Source organism: Myotis lucifugus, unplaced genomic scaffold, assembly GCF_000147115.1.
Source record: "Myotis lucifugus unplaced genomic scaffold, Myoluc2.0 scaffold_7, whole genome shotgun sequence".
NCBI lineage: Eukaryota > Metazoa > Chordata > Mammalia > Chiroptera > Vespertilionidae > Myotis > Myotis lucifugus.
Window position 1 is genome coordinate 15,287,478 of NW_005871055.1, and position 18,973 is coordinate 15,306,450.

Genomic DNA, 18,973 nt, shown 5'->3' on the forward strand with positions numbered 1-18,973 from the left:
GGGGGGGGGTGTGCAGTTAGGAGTGAGCAGACCAGTAGGGGGGCAGTTGGGAGCGAGAAGGCCCAGTGGGGAGGGAGGGTTGCCCGAGCACGCCAGCAGTTGGGGCCATTTGGGGTGAGCAGGCTGTCAGGGAAGGCAGTTTGGGGTGAACACACTCGCACGGGGGGCAGTTGGGGGTGATCAGGCTGGAAGGGGGGCATATGTGGGCAAGCACGCCAGCGGCGGGGGGGCAGTTGGGGGCAAGCAGGCCGGCAGGCAGAGTGGTTAGGGGAAATCAGGCAGGCAGGCAGGCAGGCAGGTGAGCGGTTAGGAGCCAGCAGTCCCGGATTGCAAGAGGGATGTCCGACTGTCGGTTTAGGCCCGATTCCTGTAAACCGGCAGTAGGACATCCTTCGAGGGGTCCCAGATTGGAGAGGGTGCAGGCCAGGCTGAGGAACACCCCCTCCCCTGTGCATGAATTTCGTGCACCGGGCCACTAGTTGAATAAATAAAAAGGGAGAATAGACAAATCTCCCCTGCAGAAGAATTTCAGATAATTTATGTAGTTATTCTTCCCTTAAGGAGCTGGAGCAAAACTTCCCATACCCCGGAAATGTGGGCTTCCAAGAGTGATTTTCTTACAAAGAGGAAAGTGTGGAAGGGGGGAAAATCAGAGTAACTTGATAGTAGAGAAACTGACAAACACTCAGCTAGGTGTTCGGGGTCAACATCAGCAGTGATAGGTCATGTTGATAAGACGTACCCTTGATATAATGTGTTTAGAAGGGCACTTCACCTCTATGCTCCTCCTTCCCAAACCCATAATCTCAGTCTAATCATGAGAAAATCATTAGACAAACCTGAATTGAGAGGCAAAGTACAGGAAAAATCCTGACCAATACATCTCAAAACTGTCAAGGTCATCAAAAACAAAGGAATCTGAGAAAATGACAGAATCTGAAGGAGCCTAACTAAGGTGATGCAGTGTGACATCCTGAATGGGACCCAGAAACAGAAGGACATTAGATAAAAACTAAGGAATTTTAAATAAAGTATGCCTTTAGCCCAGCTGTTATGGCTCAGTGGTTGAGTGTCCACCTATGAACCAGGAGGTCACAGTTTGATTTCCGGTCAGGGCACATGCCCAGGTTGCAGGCTCAATCCCCAGTGGGGGGCTTGCAGGAGGCAGCCCATCAATGATTCTACCTCATCATTGATGTTTTTCCTCTCTCCCTCTTCCTTCCTCTCTGAAATCAATAAAAATATATTTTAAAAAATAATAATAAAGTATGACTTTACTTAATAATGCTATATCAATACTGGTTAATTAGTTGTGACATGTGTGCCATAACAATCTTCTGTAATAATAAAAGCATAATATGTAAATCGACCGAAAGGCTAAACAGAACAACCTTCCAGACAACCACCCTATGTCACCCACTGGCACCAGGCCAGCCAAGGCAGGTGCGATGGAATTGGTCGGGGGGCCCCGCCATCGCCCCACAGAGGGAGGCCTAGGCCCCCAGCCGACAAGGCAATCAATCAGGGGGCTCTGTAATCATACCAAAGAGGGAGGCCAAGGCTACCCGGTGGCGGCACTGCGGCAGGTGGGTGGGGCCTCCCTCTGCGGGGGCAATCCATCACAGAGCCCTGGCCGGGTGGCCAAGGCCTCCCGCTTTGGGGTGATCGGTCATGGAGCTCCACAATCAATCGCCTTAAAAAGGGAGTCCAGGCTACCCAGCCGGTGGCACTGCGGCAAATAGCCTGGGCTTCCCTTTGTGGGGGTGATCCATCACAGGGCTCAAGGACTGCAAGAAGGTGCAGCTGGGCTGAGAGACCCCCCCCCCCCCACCTCCAGAGCAGGAATTTTGTGCACTGGGCCTTTAGTGTAAGATAATAGAGGAAATGGACTGACTGGTGAAGTATATGGGAACACCCTGGGCTATCTTCACTTTTTCAGTAAATATAAAACTATCTTAAAATTGAAAGCATAAAAACAAAAAAGTCTCTTTGGTAAGATTTTTAGTAATGACACTACCACTCATGGTTCTTGCTTCACCATAACTCCATTTGCCACATTTCACCATTTCCGGTGCTACTGCCACTTCCTGTCGGGGGCACACAGAGGCACAGAATTGGAGGAGAAGGGTAATTGTGGCATGAAATGTGGTTGGAAAGGTAAATAGGAATCAGATCATGTGGAGCACGTAGACATTAAAAGATTTTTGGCATTTATTCTGAGGACCATGAGAAAGCATTGGCAGTATTTTTAAGACAGGTAGTGACAAGATCAGATTTATGGTTTACAATATCCACTGACTGCTGAGGAAGGGGCCATGGTAAGTTCTGATTTGAAGAGGATCCTTACTGTTGGCAGTAATCCTGTGATAGAGAATGACTGGGCCCTGGAGAATAAACAGTTGGGATGAAAAGACCTTTTATGATTCAAGAAATATTTATGAAGCAAAAGCATCAGGGCTTGGAATTGATTCGGCATGGAAATGAGTGAGAAGGAAATGAAAGATAACTAACTCCCAAGTTCCCTGCTTTCACAGCTGGAGAGGTGGTCATGCTGTTATGGTGACTGAGAGCCATGGGGACCTATTGCTCAGAGCAATGGGAGTAGTGGGCAACTGAAGTGAGAGGTATTAGAAAGGATATGATAAAAACATAGAAGCAAGAAGTAGGCCCACTGTCCTAAAACAATTCAGCCACTGTGTAGAATTTTGCTCAAGAAGCTCCTAAGTCAAAGGCATTCAATTCCTGAAGCACTGAAGGGGCCTTGTACTGAACTAGCTCTGGGAAGCACTTCTGCAGAGAGTTCTAATGATGGGAAACCCACTTTGTCACAATGCAGATTCATTCTTGCTTTAGCCAGCTCTCATTGACAGGATGACACATTTATTCAAATTAACACAAACGATTTTGTCTACTTTTAACAATTGATGTCTTGTTAACACAGCATCTTTAGATAATGAGCATTTGGATGCTTTTATTTTGTTAATAACCTGATAGGCCAAATGTGCTTAGCATGTGGCTTTACTGTTGTGCTATTCGTATAACACAGATATGACAGTACCATCAAGGAGCAGTAAGTCCTGTCAGCAGAAGTACAGTTGGCATTTAAAGTAAGAAAACTACATAAACAGTTACTGTTCAACACTAGCCAGATTGATTTCCCTAATGTCAAAATGGATACACAGTCACTTTAACAGAAAAGACATTTTACTTTGTTTTATAGCACTAAAAATTAGTTGTAGTTATTACATTCAGTTTTAAAATACGAACTCGACATTTAATCGTGCAATCTGGTTAATCCCTCATTAGGGCCATTGTGTGGCAAAGCTAGCAGGCCAAACACAGTCTGAGATCAGTAATGTACATGAGCTTTATGGTTATTCCTAAATTTATTTTTTTATACTATGTCTCTTTGCTTTTTATTTTTTTAAATTTAATTAAGGAGATAAGCATTAAGACATGACAGGTTTTGCCTGACTTAGCCAACATCTGCGCCCCCGAATATATGGGGGCTCAGCATAAATGAATGCCAGGACGAGCTCAAAGGAAATGCATCAAGGCTTCTGAGTGCCTGTCCATGAGTGTATTTTACATTCGTAAGTCACTTATGAAGAAACCCCCTCACAAAGATAAGATGATTTAAAACGAGCAAGCAAAATTGTGCTGTTGGAAGAAAATTATTCAGGTGAATTTTGATGGGTTTTTCAAAAGTTTTAAATACATATCCTTTTTTCCCCTTTGGTTATCAGAAAGACCTTCCCTATCACTCTCTGCCCCCTTACTCTATTTTTTCTTTATAGTACGTGTTTACTTCCTGACTTAATGTAACATATTTTATTTATTGGTTTGTGGTCTGTGCTCCCCAATAAAGTGTAAACTCTATGAAAGGAAGGAAATTGTTATGTTCACTGCTATATCCCCAGCACCTATAGGGCTTGGTACATAGGCAATCAATAAATATTTGTTAAATGAGTGGCTATGTAAATATTACAATATACTTATAAGGTCAAAAAATTTTTTCCAAATATTTCTTGTTCCATTAAAAAGTGGTGATTACTAGAAAGGGAATAGTTTTTTTACCTTGTTCTGAACATTTTTATATCACATAAATATTTCCAAGTATTTTATGGGCCTAAATGTTTTGGTGAAGCTCTTATAACATATAAGAAAAATACACATGGTAAAGGTATTCTGTCATCCACTTGTTCAGTATCTTGCCTCTTCTCTGATTTCTTGTTGTGTCTGCTCACTTATCTAGTTGTCAGGTTCGCCTTTGTTCTCCTGATACTTATTCCATCTTCGTCCTCCTCACAACACCCACATCAGGACCTCTGCTTCACTGGCCTCAATCCTTTTTTGATCAAAGAGCTTTCATCAGCAGGGAGAAGGAAGCCATGGCATAAATGAATGCCATTCATTGGCTATATGAGATGTTTTGTGTTCTGTGTATGTTTATTATACAGTACATACCCACTGTTCTTCAAGGTATAATAAAATAGGTCATTCCTTATGTTTTATAATTCATACTAGAGGCCTGATGCATGAAATTCGTGCAAGAGTAGGCCCTCCTTCCCCCACCTGCCAGCACCGGCTTCCCTCTGGTACCCAGGACCCGGGCTTCCCTTGCAGCCCCAACTTCGTCCAGAAGGACGTACGGTCTAATTAGCATATTACATTTTTATTATAGATAATGCAAGACCAAGTCAACCTGGTAAATTATTAAAGTTACTTAAGAACCAAACATTAAAGTGGAACATACTTTTACTACTATAGAAGGTTAGAGATAAATTCTGCAGCTTGATTTATGACAATTAGTAGTGTACTTTGGCATATAAGGAAAATCAACTCCTGGGGCTTAATTAAAGTAGGACTAACTTGAAGCAGAACTCTACCTCGGGCCTTGGCCTTCAACATCTATCTCCCTCTGATGTTTCCTCTCCGAGGCACCTGTGCACGTTGGCTTCCAGGATTATTTATTTTTAGCTACCCCACCTTCATTAGCTGTCTAGAATATTGTTTTTTGTTAAAATACATTATTTTAATATTCTTGGGTTAGGTAATAATCTGATAGAATAAAAATTAAAAAGTATTTTCAGTTGTTGATAACAATTCATTTAAGCTTGGCAAATATTTATTGAATACTGACTGCTAACCAAGCACTTTGGGGACAGAGAAACAAGAATAATATACAGACCCTGCATTATGTGAGGGGTATAGCATCCTGTGAGAATTACAAAAAAAGAGCCCCCTCTGGGAGGTGGAACTGCAGAAAAGTTCCCATGTGGGGACAGAAGTCTGCAGGAGGACACAGGTCTTGAGGACTGCAGGACTCCTGGGTGTCAGCCCCTCTTTTCCCAAGCCAGCTACCTTAGTACTTAGCACTAGTTGGGTTACCAGGTGAGCCACTGGGGGTGAGTACTGGGGAAGGTGATATCTGAGGGTACAAACCTAAGTCAGGATGTCAACCCTCAGGAAGGCTCTATATGTGCCTATTATATTAGTGGGCATCAGACCTTGGAGTCTGCAGCCTGCTTTCACTAGATGCATTATCAAAATCATTTCACTCTAATCCCAAGATGGGACATTCTCTAAACACCAGAGGCACCCTCCCTTTCAGTAGCTACTCAAATGTTCTTTGCTTATAAATAGAAACTAAAGGTCAACCTTTGAACCAAACAGATGAATAGCATTTGAGATACAAAGAACTAAAGCCAAATAAAAGGTCAGTATTTCAAAGATAAAGATAAAAGAAGAGAAAATGTGTGGATATTATAAGTGAAATGCCCTCATGAAACAAGTGGTAGTTTTTTTTTATTTTCTAAATATTCCTAGAACATCAGGAATAAGTCATTCCTGCAGGTTATGGTGTTTTCTTAATACATCAAGTAGATAACTGCATACTACCATACTAGAAACTTATGAGTATTTTCTCTAATTTTTACAATGTAGCGTGGTAGAAACCACATGGCATATTGATCTCTTTCTCCCAATAAAAAGAAGTCAGCTTTTACCAAAAACCATAGCTCTTTTCTTCTACTAAACTAACCCAGAAGGCTCTATTATCCTTGGATTTCTCCCCTCCCCCACATTTTATTGCAAATATTCTAATTACTAAATTCAACCAACATAATTTTTGCTTCTAGGAAAGTAACTTTTTAAACCAAGTTTTAACTTTTAACCAGTCAGCGGTGTACTTTTCACTTCAGTACAATGCCTTGGTTCTGTCCACAGGGCAAGTGGGTATTGATTGTAAAACAGCTTGGTGGAAGGGATGGGTAAAGGACCCCATTAGACCGAAGGCCATGCACTGGTGCCAGAGTAGAGCACCTCTTATTAAACCCTGGGCCTAAGAAATTCCTGCCTAACTGATTTCAGATCATCTGTTTTAAACGGCATATCCAAAGGAGGTTGCCAGGCAGGGAAGGTCAAGGGACAATGACATAATGAAAGTGTGGTGTTGCAGAGCTATTACATGGCATAGTAAGGATCTGACCCAGGCCATTTTGTCTTCAAAGCCCTGAGGTGCCCACTGCATCTGCTGACTCACAGCACTCCACCCTGACCCCTCTTGGAGCTGTAGACTCTTTGTAAACTCTTTTGTTGCTGTTGACTTTGGGTGGGTAGTGCTCATTTTGATCATTTTCACTCAGCAGTATAATAAACTGTCATTTTCTACTTGCTATGTAAATGTGATGAGCCCTCTTCCATAGGTGTAGCCATCTGAGGTAATGTCTCTGGAGTTTGACGCTATTTGAGGTGAGAGCTTTTTTCCCAGGTATTTTTCTTATAGTAGACTCATTCCAAGAAATATAACAACGATTCCATTTTTAGATTATGTCATTTGCTACTTTATAAAAGAATGTAGATAATATTCTTTTAGCTCTTTTGATTGCTTAATGAAAACATCATAAAATCTTCTTTTAAAATGATCTTTACAGATGGTGTCCTTAACATGTGGTTACAAGTGTGTCTGTTGGCAATGGGCTAAAAACCGGTTAGGAAAGCATATGTCATTCCTCCAAAGCTCCTGATCTACATTTTTAGTTTGACACCCTGAGGCATGGAGTTTCAGGGGCGGAGGAATCAAGGAGCCATAAGTATCTCTGGTAGGACCAGTGCTGGGGGCACACTGATGAATTTACTTTTAAAAACTGTACCAATAAAAGGTAAAATCTGCTCATAGAGACCTAGAGCAGATTTTAGTGGAATAATTGAATTTAGTTGAAGACGTGCTTACTAACTCTTGTTTGAAATGTTGCCAGAGATCATAGAGACAGGAAAATTCCTCTTGGTTTGACTGGATCATTTCCTAAAAGATCATTTACAAGATACCTTCTAGCGTTTGAGTCTTTTCAACTATCTCTAAAAGAAACTTTTTCCTTTTGACTGTTATGTAATTTTGCTAGTAATTAAACTAGATTTAGATCATACCTAAACTGAATGTTTTTACCTAATAGTTTATTTTTACATTAAAGTTTTAATAGAATAATTACTCCTTTATCTCAGAGTCTGTATATATCAAATATTTGAATAACAAGAGTTCTTTTTCTATCCTAGCACATAATTTATGCAATGTCAAGTAACACATGTTCAGTTTTTTAATCTCTTTTCTTAAAGTACTAAATGTATGTTTAGTTTGATTAAGCTATAGGGTCAGGAAGACAGCTAAACTCCATTTACATTTTTCCTAAAAGCAGTTTAAACAAAACATTTTTTAAAACATTCTTAAAATCTTAAATCAGACACTCAAAGTAACTGAAATCTCAGCACCACATTCATTTTTGCCTTTTTTTCATGCACACTTTGTTTTCACTTTAGGATCAGAATTTTACTAAAGTGCTGCAGTAGCCTTGTGTACTGGTTTTCCTCGGATAAATAATACTTTGTTGGATATTAACCAGTAAGACTAATTTCTACTACTTTTATATTTACAGAGTTGAATGGACAGGACATGGTTTCTCTAATAGAGGTAAATGGCAACCCACAATAATAGCCAAGTAGCAACAATAACAGTCATGAGAATGATAACAATAACTACTGCTAAACACCTTTATGAGTGCTTTTGATGTGCCAGATACTGTGCTAAGCACATTGCACTATCACCTCATTGAATTACCTAAACAATCTAAGGGATCATGCAGTAGCAAGTGATAGAACTAGGATTCAAATTTAGGCATTTCTACTCGTCTTATGTGGACTGGTAGGGAATCTCAACTTCTTTTTCAGGTTTTACCAGGCATCTTTTGCTTTGGAAATAGTTGAACATATATTCCACTACATTTTCCCCTTTGCTCTTTAATAGCTTCTGGTAACTGAGTTGCCTTGTCATGAATACATTGATGCACAAAGAAAATATTTTTTAGTTCACTGAGCAAGAAATCATGGGGACAAATCTGAAAGGTGACATACTAACTAGAATTGACCAGGTATTCATTGCCTTACATACATGAAAGTGATTTTATAGTAAAATACAGCTTTTTGAATGAGAATGCTTGAACACATAACCAACTTTTTTCTCATTGGCAGAAACCTTTTCTTGCACAGTGTAACAGGAATAAATAAGGAAAGCATACTATGGAATGAGACTTTTAAAATTTAGTGGCTCTAGGATTACATGGTTTCTATAATAGAAGAAAATGGCAACCCACAATAATAGTCAAGTAAATAGAATCTCTAATCTTTGGCTTGTTTGGCTATTTACTCAGTGTAGCCTCTGAAAGAGCTGAGAGCTTTCTGGAAGAAATAAATGGAAGCGAGCACCTGCATTCTCAAGGCTCAGACCTCCCTTTTGTAAATGTACTGAATTTTTAAGAGGGTGTGTACGTGTTTAATGTGTGGGTGTGTTTGTTTAAGGAAGACATTGAACTTCAAAAGGCACAATGTTCTGTAACCCAGAAATGTAATTGTAAATGGAATTATTCAATCTGGCGATGACATTGAAATAAACTAATTTGTAAACAGAGCATGTATGTGGGCCTCCACTTGGTGGGTCCGCCTCATCTAGCAGGAAGTCCAGATGCTCTGCTTCAGTCCAGTCAGGAACTGAACCTCCTATTTGAACACCAACAGATACTAACCCAGCCTAGGGGCCAATGGAGTTTTTTCAGTTCTAAGGAGGAAAGGAATTTCATTTTCTGGCTGATATCCTCATTTTCTCAGCAACTGATCATAGATAGTGAGAGTCCACCTTTAGAAAACGGTGTGCGTAACCACAGCCTTGTAGCAGAGAAAAACTTCAAAGCAGAGAAGGTGAGCCATTCAGTTGCCCTAGGCTTGGGAGAGACTGATCTGGAATAAGAGTTCTGATCTCATAAAATACACTTTAGACTTTTCAAACTGCCAGGCCTGTCTTTGTACTCTAATTCTTAATCATTCTGAACTGAGTTTGGCACGTATAATTATTTCAGCTTAAATAATAGCCATTAACTATCATGATGGGTTTTTAGAATTGATAGTGTTGGGAATACACAGATACTCCTTTCACACATAGACAATCTGTTTTTCAGTATCTCCCAGTTATTATGTTTGGTAGCAGAGGACAGGGTAGCACAGAGAGATGAATATCTGGGCAAATCAGAGGGTCTATCTTACTACTTAGGTCTCTTAAAAAAATTATGGTGAAGTATATGTAACATAAAATATACCATTGTAGCCATTTTTAAGTGTACAATTCAGTGGCATTTACAATTTTATATATTCACAATCTTGTGTCAGCACTATCCATTTCCAGAGCTTTCCCATCATCCCAATGACCTCTTCATAACCTTTTATCACAGCTAACAGGTAGAAAAATGAATTGACTTTTGTAATTAATCTTTTGGTTCCTTCTTTTAGTAGATAAATGGTTATTCTATAAAAAGAAGGTTGCAAAAAGTAGAAAAAAGTAAAACAAACAATAATTTATTAGCCAGATATTTGTGATTGTGAGTTTGATGGTAATGTCCTAAATATTTAAAATTTTAGACCTCGTCCTTCAACTCCTAACTGGGAAGTAGCTTTTCATAAACCTTTGGATCTGATTGTTATGTTACCAGTGACGGAGCATTTTCTCTCTGTTAAATGCACTATTTTATTTAATCCCTATAATAATCTAGCAAAGTAGATGACATTATGCCAATTTTATGAGCTTCAAACCTGACACTTCACTCTCACATTTTACCTTTCCTCAGGTTGCTTCTAGCAGAAATGAGGCCTTGGGAGTTAAGAGACTGGTCAGAGGTGCCATAGATTAACTCAGAGCAAGTGCTCACCAGCCCCTTGCTCTAACTGGAAGGGTATATAGCGTCTTCTTTAGAAGACTAAAGTTTTTTGAAAAGAAAGAATTTATCTTTCCTCTCTATTCTTCCTTGCCAACCCTTCAAAGGAAAACTTTTGTGTGGTCAGAAAAGGAAAATTAGACTGAAATTTTAAGTTCTAAAATGCTATGCTGAGCCAGATAATGTTCCATTCAGCCTAAAATTCTAACCTGCACAATACCACGAGGCTGTTTACTACTATCTACCGGTAACCACATGGTAGTTAACTCTGATGGTTTTCATAGCTCCTAGTAGGGGTTCCCCAGGACATTTCCTCTTTGGAGCCTAAGGCTCTTCTTATTCCACCAAACTGTGCCTAAATAAATGATACCTGTAAGTCTTAAATATAAACCTGACTGGCATACCTTAACTTAAACCAAATATCAGACTGTGTCTGAAATGTAAGAGCACAATTGGCTTTTAGCTTTAATTTTAAAAGAACTGATGACTTATTTGTTCCTGGCCTTCTTTGACTCTAAGTGCTTGGTAGGTGTCAGGACTATGTCCACCTGGACCCAAACTATGGAGCACTCAACCCTCACCTCTCCTGTAGAGCCTTGGACACACACCCAATCCATGAACTTCCATTGCACCTTTGAAACCCACAAACAGGAGGATGTTCTCTTCCCTGAATACACAGCAAAGAACGAGTTTCAGAAGGACCCACAAACAGCTGAAGACACTCCCACCCTGCTCCTTTCTAGACCTCATCACCCCTCCCACCAACCCTGATCAAGACTGGGAGGCACCAAAATACCCTTTTCTCTCTTTGGCCAGGAACACTCTCAGATACCCAGTAAACTTGGAGAGAGGAAATCTGACATTCAAGTTTTTATATATATTTTTTTTTTTCTTTTTCCAGAGAGGAAGAGGGAGATAAAGGCATAGTCATTTAAATGAAAAAAGCGAACAAAACCTGCTTCTGGTCCATACCCTGGGTCTAGAACATTGAGCCTTAAACAAAATTGTCAGTGTCCCCCAGGCATCACTAAATCCCCTTTAATGACTTGTGATCTGATCATTTTTCAATGGGGATTCTTCTTAAAAGAAACAGAACCAACTTTGCCTTACCAAAGCGGAAAAGAACCTCTGAGGAACAATACGGAAGAGGCCACAAAATCAAAAGGAAATGTCAAAACAGGGCTCACTTTCTTGGTAGAAGGAACAGATGTGCTCCTGAGGGTGCTGGTGCCAGGATGGACGAGTCCCAGTCATCTTCATACCTGTTTGTCATTCTGCTTCTGATGCAGATTGTAGGAAGAACACATGTGCTGGCCCAGCTGGCAAGGTGAGGGCAGGGATGCTTGGGGCACTCCAGCAGGTGTCTGCACCACATGGCAGAGGGTTCAGCAAGCTTCCCTGACCTCCACCCACTAAACACCAGGAACACTCCCCTCTGTGTGACAACCAAAAATAGCCCCAGACATTGCCAAATGTCCCCTAGGGGACAAAGGAGGTGGGCAAAATTACCCCCAGTTGAGAACCACTGATCTAAAGGAAAATCAGCCCTCTAACCAGAAGGGAAAAGGGTGCTGGACTGCAAAAACAAGTGGTTTCCACTAAGTCTTCCTCTCTTGATCTGTCTCCACTGTTGCCAGCCTGGATCAGAATCCACCCCCAATCTGTGGGCTCAGTCTCCATATACTTCTCACTCTCAGAAACTCTGCCTCCTGACAGCAAGGGGTCATGAAGTCCCCTAAGACCCTTCCCCTGCAGTTCATCAGTCACTCCCTCTTTTGCACCATGTCTATACTGCATATGCACTCTTGTTCTACATAAACAGTATTTCTGTAGTTTTCTCCCCAGGTAATGAACTTCTTGAGAACAGAAATCAGATCTCAGATCGTTGTGCCTGGTGCCTAGTACGCAGTGCTTGGCACACAGGTACTCAGTGTGTTCTAGTCTCCATCAATGCATGAGCAGACTTTCCGTCTTAGGTGGAGTGAGGCATGGGTAGGTCCTGTTTATTGTAGTATTGCATGGAGCTTGGCAGCCAGGCATGGCATCCATTTCAGAACCCCTAAAGAGCGAGGGTGCCAGGCACACCCTAGGAAGACCCCATTTTCTCAGAACTCATGACATTCCCACAAGCCCCAGTGCCTGTGCTGACCTGTGGCCTTTTCCCTGGGAAAGGTGATCCTGGGCTCCCTCTGGGCTCCTGCCTGACTAAAGTTTGGTTACAGGCCTCAGGCTCAGAACAGCCAGAATCGCTGCGTTAAAAGGAAGCTTCTTAAATGTGTTTCTGAGCTTTCCTCACAAAAGAGTCAGTAACTGAAAAACACAAAACACTGTTTCCCACAGAGTTCTAGTAATCAAAATAGACTCTGCTCCTTTTTTAAAATAAAAATATTGCTGCTAACTTCAAAAGCTTGCCCTCCTGTCTGGGCGACTTCTCAAGCAAGTCCATGGTCACAGTGTTCGCCCGTCCTCTCACAGCTGGCGTCAGCTCCCTTTCTGGCTTCCTCCTCCTCCCCAGGCTTTAAGGCTATTTTCATGCCAAAGCCACATGATCCTTTTAGGTGCTTTTCCAGACAGCTGTGTCACCTCTTTGGGGGCTTGGTAGTATAACTTTGAACAGTGTCCCAAACAATCCTATTTTTGTTTCATAAAATTGTTTCCTATTTCATTTGAGAAATATTTTTTTTTAGTTTAGTTAAATAAAAAAACAATACATATTTCTTGCTCAATATTTTTCAATTTATAATTTTCAGTTGAGAGAAACTTTGCCTCATTTTCCACATAAATCGGTTTCCTCAGGTCCATCAGACTCACCGGACGGACGCATTGCCCCAATGGGTACTGACTCCTTAGGTCTAGGGTGGGGACCAAGAATGTGTATTCCCAGCAGGTTCCCAGGTGACCCCAGGTTGTTGGTTTGGAAATTACACATTTAGAAACATGAGAGCATTGTTTCTAGAAGGAGGATTCTTAGTGAGTTTTACACATAGTTTCTTCCAAATAAATGTGATCTTTTTGCCAGCCTTATGTTCACATTAGGTACTCGGGTACACATAGAGTGAATGAGTGAATGAATGCTTGGATATAAAAACCCTTACAAAGTTTCTGTTAGCTACTTCTATTCACCCTTCTTTGTTTTCACTAAACCTTGATCAAACTCAACTACAGTTTTGTTTGATTGGGCACCCTCAGTTGATGTTAAGCAATAGGAGATTCTACTTCTCTTCCAAAGCTTAAAATAATATTAATGTTTTTTATTATGCCAATAATCTCCCATATTCTCAAAATTAAATGACACAGAGAACATTTCATCCCGGGTGCTTAGTAAAGGGGGCTAGAAAGAGAGTCCATCATTTTCATGGTGGCTTAGAGACATAATGAAACTGCCAACCAGTAGTTCTCAATCAGGTTTTCAAATAATTGTTTTAATTGTACATCTAAACAGGTACTCAAGAGGTTAAAGAGTTCATGCCAAGTACATACAGATGTTTAAACGATGGTCTGGTTAGATTCTGTATTACATATTACAAAATAACAGGGTGTGAACTTGCAGCTTTATACATGTATTGAAGTTTTCCTGGGGCTGACAGAATTTTTTCTTGGTGAAAGCATAGAAATATGCATGGTTAAAAGTCCCTTAAACATGTAAGGGCTTCTGTTTGTAAAGGGTTACCACAGAAACTTGGAAGCCACCCAGAAAACATCCTTAAGTGCAAAACTCTTAGGCACTTGTTTCTCCCAGTATTATGCCCAGAAAAGAATTCCTGCATCAGCCAAGCGTGGCTGACTATTGTGCCATTAGAGGAAGAGGCTTTTGTTGTGACACGAGTGCCTGTCCCAGTCACGGCTGGGCAAAGCCATTTTGCCTGTACCACCTTCCTGCCTTTCCAGCAGAGGCTGCTCACCGTGTTCTCTGTTCCCCACCTCCAGTTACATAGTACATGGTTGTGATTCCTCATGAAGTGTACTCCATAGTACAGCAGCCAAAGTGCCCAAAAGGCAATGGGCATTTTGCCTCTGTCTTCAAAGCAGTAAATACGATGAGTTGGGTCCATATAGGCATGGGTGGCATCAGGAATCTATTAGACATATTTTGTTTTCTGGAATTTCTCCACACATTTGGTTGTTGTCATATCCAGGATGCTGATATTTAAATATGGACTTTTTAAGAATGTGTATTATTTTACAAAATTCCAATATGTCACCATGCTTTAAGGGCATGGGCTCTGGAACCAGACTGCCAGGGCACAACAGAGAAACTTCTTAGTTGTATTGTAGGGTGGCGGGAACAGCACCAGTTGTTAGACTGGTGGGGTCAGACAGGACCTGGGTTCAGCAACCTTAGTACTTGAGTTTGGGCTGAAAAAGAATTCAGAGCCAAGATGCAAACTATAAGAGAACATTTACTTGGAAAATTGCAGAAGTAGAAGTAATTTGTAAAAGTGTGCTGATGAATCAAGTTGTAGAGGCAAAGGAAGGGCCCTTGGAGCTTGGGAGTGAGGAAGGTAATAGTAACATGCCTGGGGGTGTAGTGGGGGAAGGAGAAGGGACCATGCTGGGTCCTCAGTCCCAAGGGTTTTAAGGGTAGAGATTTTAGGGGACGACCTCAATAGAATATTCAGCAGTTTTCCAGGTGTGTCCTTCCAGGGTCTAAGTCTCCACTGATTGATTGGTGGACACCAGGGCAGGGGGTCATTATTCAGTGCAGCTGGTCCTGAGATCAGCTGTAGCTGGTTTTGTTGCTTATCTGAGCCTGGAGCTGAAATACAACTGAGACCTAGATGTTATCTCTTGGGAGTAAAGGTCAGGGGGTCCAAACCATGTGATCAGCTATATGCCAGGGGAAGAAAAGTCATCCTGGGGATGAGATCCCACCCTACAATTGTCCTTTGTTAGACACCCGGGGCTTTTTGTACCTGGCCCATCGTCCTTGCTCTGCTCATGTCTGTCTAACTGCCGACCACAGTTGTGTGACCTGTTCTTGTTCCATTGTTTTATTTGTAAGATGGGTTCTTCACAGGTGTGTTTTTTTGTTTGTTTGTTTTATAATACATTTGTGTTTGTTTTTCTAATATATTTTTATTGATTTCGAAGAAGAAGGAAGAGGGAGAGAGAGATAGAAACATCCATGATGAGAGAGAATCATGGATCGGCTGCCTCCTGCAAGTCCCCCACTGGGGATCGAGCCCACAACCCGGGCATGTGCTCCTGACCAGAATCGAACCTGGGACCTTTCAGTTCACATGCTGACGCTCTATCCACTGAGCCAAACCGGCTAGGGCCACAGGTGTGTTTTAAGGATCAGATGAGTCAATACTCTTAGCACTTGCTGGGCACTCAGTAAATGCTCAACAGATAGCTGCCATAATCACTGTTGTTTGTGTTGATGGCAGTCTTTCCAACAAACCCTTTCTAGGGCAGCCGTCTGTGAGTAAGGTCCTCATACCTGGTATTTTTATCCTCACTTTATTCCCAGCTCTATGTCAGCAGTCACTAGAGAGAACAACACATAGTACAATTTGGAAGCCTTTATAGCTTCAAAAACCAGTCTTGGAATCCTTTTGCTATACTAATTTATTTTCATCAGGCCTAGAATAATTGCCCTAGTACTTCAAGGTTATGAAACATGCTAGTTTGAGCAGAGCAGTGTAGCTGAAAATGTTCTGGCTTGTACCAGCTTTTATTAGCCCATTTGCCTCTCAGGTAAAATGAGGAGAAAAATAAATTAAATCATCAGTCTTCAGCTACTCATTATATATACTCTTTATCCATCTGAGGAGGGCAGATAGATAAAATCATACTTTCCTTTGTATGAACTATGTGCAATGTGCATCCTAATGCAATTTTGTCTTTCTTACTTTGCTGTCAACACTTTTCTTTTTTCGGTTGTAAAGTTGTCATTTGTTTGTTTCAGTCCTTTTGGCAAAATCAATCCATGTAGCTCACTAATTTAGGTGATTTCCACAGTGAAATATGTTTGTAAACTCCACCCACTTATGGACTTAATAGCTCCAACCTTTTCCCAGGGGCTCCTAAGAAACTGCAAGTCTAGTCATCATCCTTTGAAGATTAAACTTGAAGACAAAAGGGACATTTTTGTCAGCTTTTTTTTTTAAAAATCAAAGAGTTTTGGGAAGTTTTTTTACTATGCACATATAAAAGGTAGCTTCGGTTTTTCTTATTTATTGAACTACCTGAAAACATTGGTTTTTCTTTTAATTCTGTGTAGAAGTTGCACACTTGCAAAACATTTAAACCTAATTAAAGTGAGGATATCATAACAATATACCGAGACAATTCTTGCCCCAGTAACTATTCTTTATCCCTCTGATTTCCTCTTTTTTGAAACTTCATCTTTAGCAATCACATAACATACAAAATTACCAAACCATTTAGCTTTGACCAGATTTTATTTTAAAAAGCCATGAGTGTATATGTTTTTCTTTTGTTGTTGCCACAATTGCTATTCTCTGAGATGCAGGAATGATTGAAGATGGGAAACAGAAGAAGGATGTGTGCTAGCTAGGTCTGTCTGCTAAGGAGGACAGAGCAAGGTCATATTTATATTGGCTGTTTGTTGAGTTCAAATGAACCACTTCAAAGGGACAGGAGGGCCATGTGTAACTGAATACGTCTGCTCTGAATAAAAGGGTTTTAACTCCTGAAAGTTCTAGTCATTTAATCATAAACAACCAGTCATTTAGTTATAAAATGTTTCACATACTAAAAGGACTAAAATGGTGTAATAGGTTAACTCATTTGATTGAAAGCCACTTTTTGCCTACAACTGTTCTCTGTATTAAGAAACCTGGCACATAGGAAAGGCCTGAAACCTGATTTATTCATCAGATTGAATCTACTTAAGTAATAACCTCCCATCTAGATACGACGTGAAATGTGCAGCTTTGGCAATCAGGAAAGACTCAACATTTCAATCATTAACACAGCTGGGCCAAAGGAAAGGCCTTCTTTGATCCATAGAGATTATTTTACTCTAAAAAGAAAATTGTATTTTGAACTTTAGTTTTGCAAATAAGACATAGCAATGGAATTTTCTTCCAGTAGCTGCTCCTTATTTCTCAGATATTTCCTGAGATGCAGATACTAGAATTTGAACTTGATTGAGAATAAAAATATTTTGATCTATAGTTGAAATATTTTAATATTATTGTTCTTAGCTACTTGAGGTCTAGTTGGTGGCTTACAAGTATGTGTTTGGAGCTGCTGTTTTTATGTCCACCATACAAAGCAGTCTTTGGGCTATTTCCCATATGTTCACAGTCCTGGCAAGGTTGGTGGTAGGTGTGATGAGAGGTCTAAAAAGAAGCAGGGTGGGATTGTCTCAGCTGTTTGTGGGTCCTTCTGAATTCGTTTTTTGCTGTGTATTCAGGGAAGAAAACACCCTCCTGTTTGTGGGTTTCAAAGGTGCAATGGAAGTTCGTGGATTGGGTGTGTACAGTGCTAGGCCCACCTGAACTCTGTTCTCACTGCTGACTAAAGTCGGGAGGCCTGCACTTGGACACCCACACACACACTGTCCAGCACCTAAACATAACGAGTTACTGGTTTTCCTCTTGTTCTTGGACTCAGTTACCCTTCCCTCCCTGAACTCTGTCTCTCCCGGGGCCTCTTCCACCTTTAGTCCAGCCACACAAGACTACTTAGTAGTCAACATACATTCTGCATTTTCCCACCCTTCTGCCTTTCCTCTGTTGTTTTCTCCACCTGGAAGGCCCTAATTTGAACCTAAATCTTCCCTATCTTTCAAGATTCTACTCAGATCCCAACCCAGCCTCTGAATCTCTCCATCAGAATTCATCTTCCTCCCTATGTTCTCCCACCAACTGTACTTTGTGTACTCTTAACGTCCACAATCTACTTTTGTCCAGACATTTGATTTGTACAGTCTTTGTCCCTCCTTATTACCTGGGGGTGATGTGTTAGCTGGTGTTTTCTTTGTTCGCAGGTATGCTTCAGAAGTGCCCTTCTACTGATGACTTTGTAAGTGCCCTCGTCTCCGACTTGGATCTTGACTTGGAAACTTTCCTCATGGATTCTGAATAACAGAAACACCTTGAATCTTTTAAGTCAAGGTCGTGTAGTTATTAACTTTGTTGTAAATGCTACAGCTGTTAACACTCGTTTCTGATTTCTGTATTCATTTCTGTAATAATTTCTGAAAAACCGTAAATGGATGGAACTTGGAATAAATGTTTTAATTAAGCTAGCTTTTAGTCTGTTTGGCAGATTTTTTAACATATGGAAATCCACTCAGTGAGCTAGTAAACACTAGAGCATAGAGAGTTGTTAAATTTAATGTCTGGGTATTTCCTTAGTCCAGCCACTTTCCTGTTGAACTTTTTAAATCAGTTTTGTTTATCTGTAATTGATTAGAGACTTCATTAAAAGCAAAATTATTTTAGTTTGTGGCAGTCTTCAGAAAGATTACACATATAGTTCTTTTAAGTGATTGCCATTTCTTAAGACCACTAGACTAGACTTTGAAAATGCAGTTGGGGAAGTCCCTTGCAACAACCAAGAAACCAAGTATGGTTTCCAAAGTACTTGTTATTGACTGCATTGGTTTTCTTCTGAGTGTTTAGGCATATATAGATGGACTCAGAACAGGTAAGACTTGAACTCATATTTCTCTGGCTGGATTATGAACTTACAAAAATAAGTGCAGGTCCAATTTATGAGTGATGTGCCAAGATCCAGCAACT

At 40.6% G+C, this 18,973-nt stretch overlaps 1 protein-coding gene across 1 annotated transcript in view; it reads left to right on the forward strand.

Moving 5' to 3' along the window:
• The window catches only part of MIPEP (mitochondrial intermediate peptidase), a 227,067-nt gene extending 208,590 nt beyond the window's left edge, over positions 1 to 18,477 (forward strand). Inside the window, exon 20 of the mRNA XM_006083649.3 lies at positions 18,217 to 18,477. Coding sequence (XP_006083711.1) covers positions 18,217 to 18,314 — 98 coding nt within the window. The 3' untranslated portion in view covers positions 18,315 to 18,477. The remainder of the gene's footprint in view (positions 1 to 18,216) is intronic.
• Positions 18,478 to 18,973: the final 496 nt, after the last annotated feature.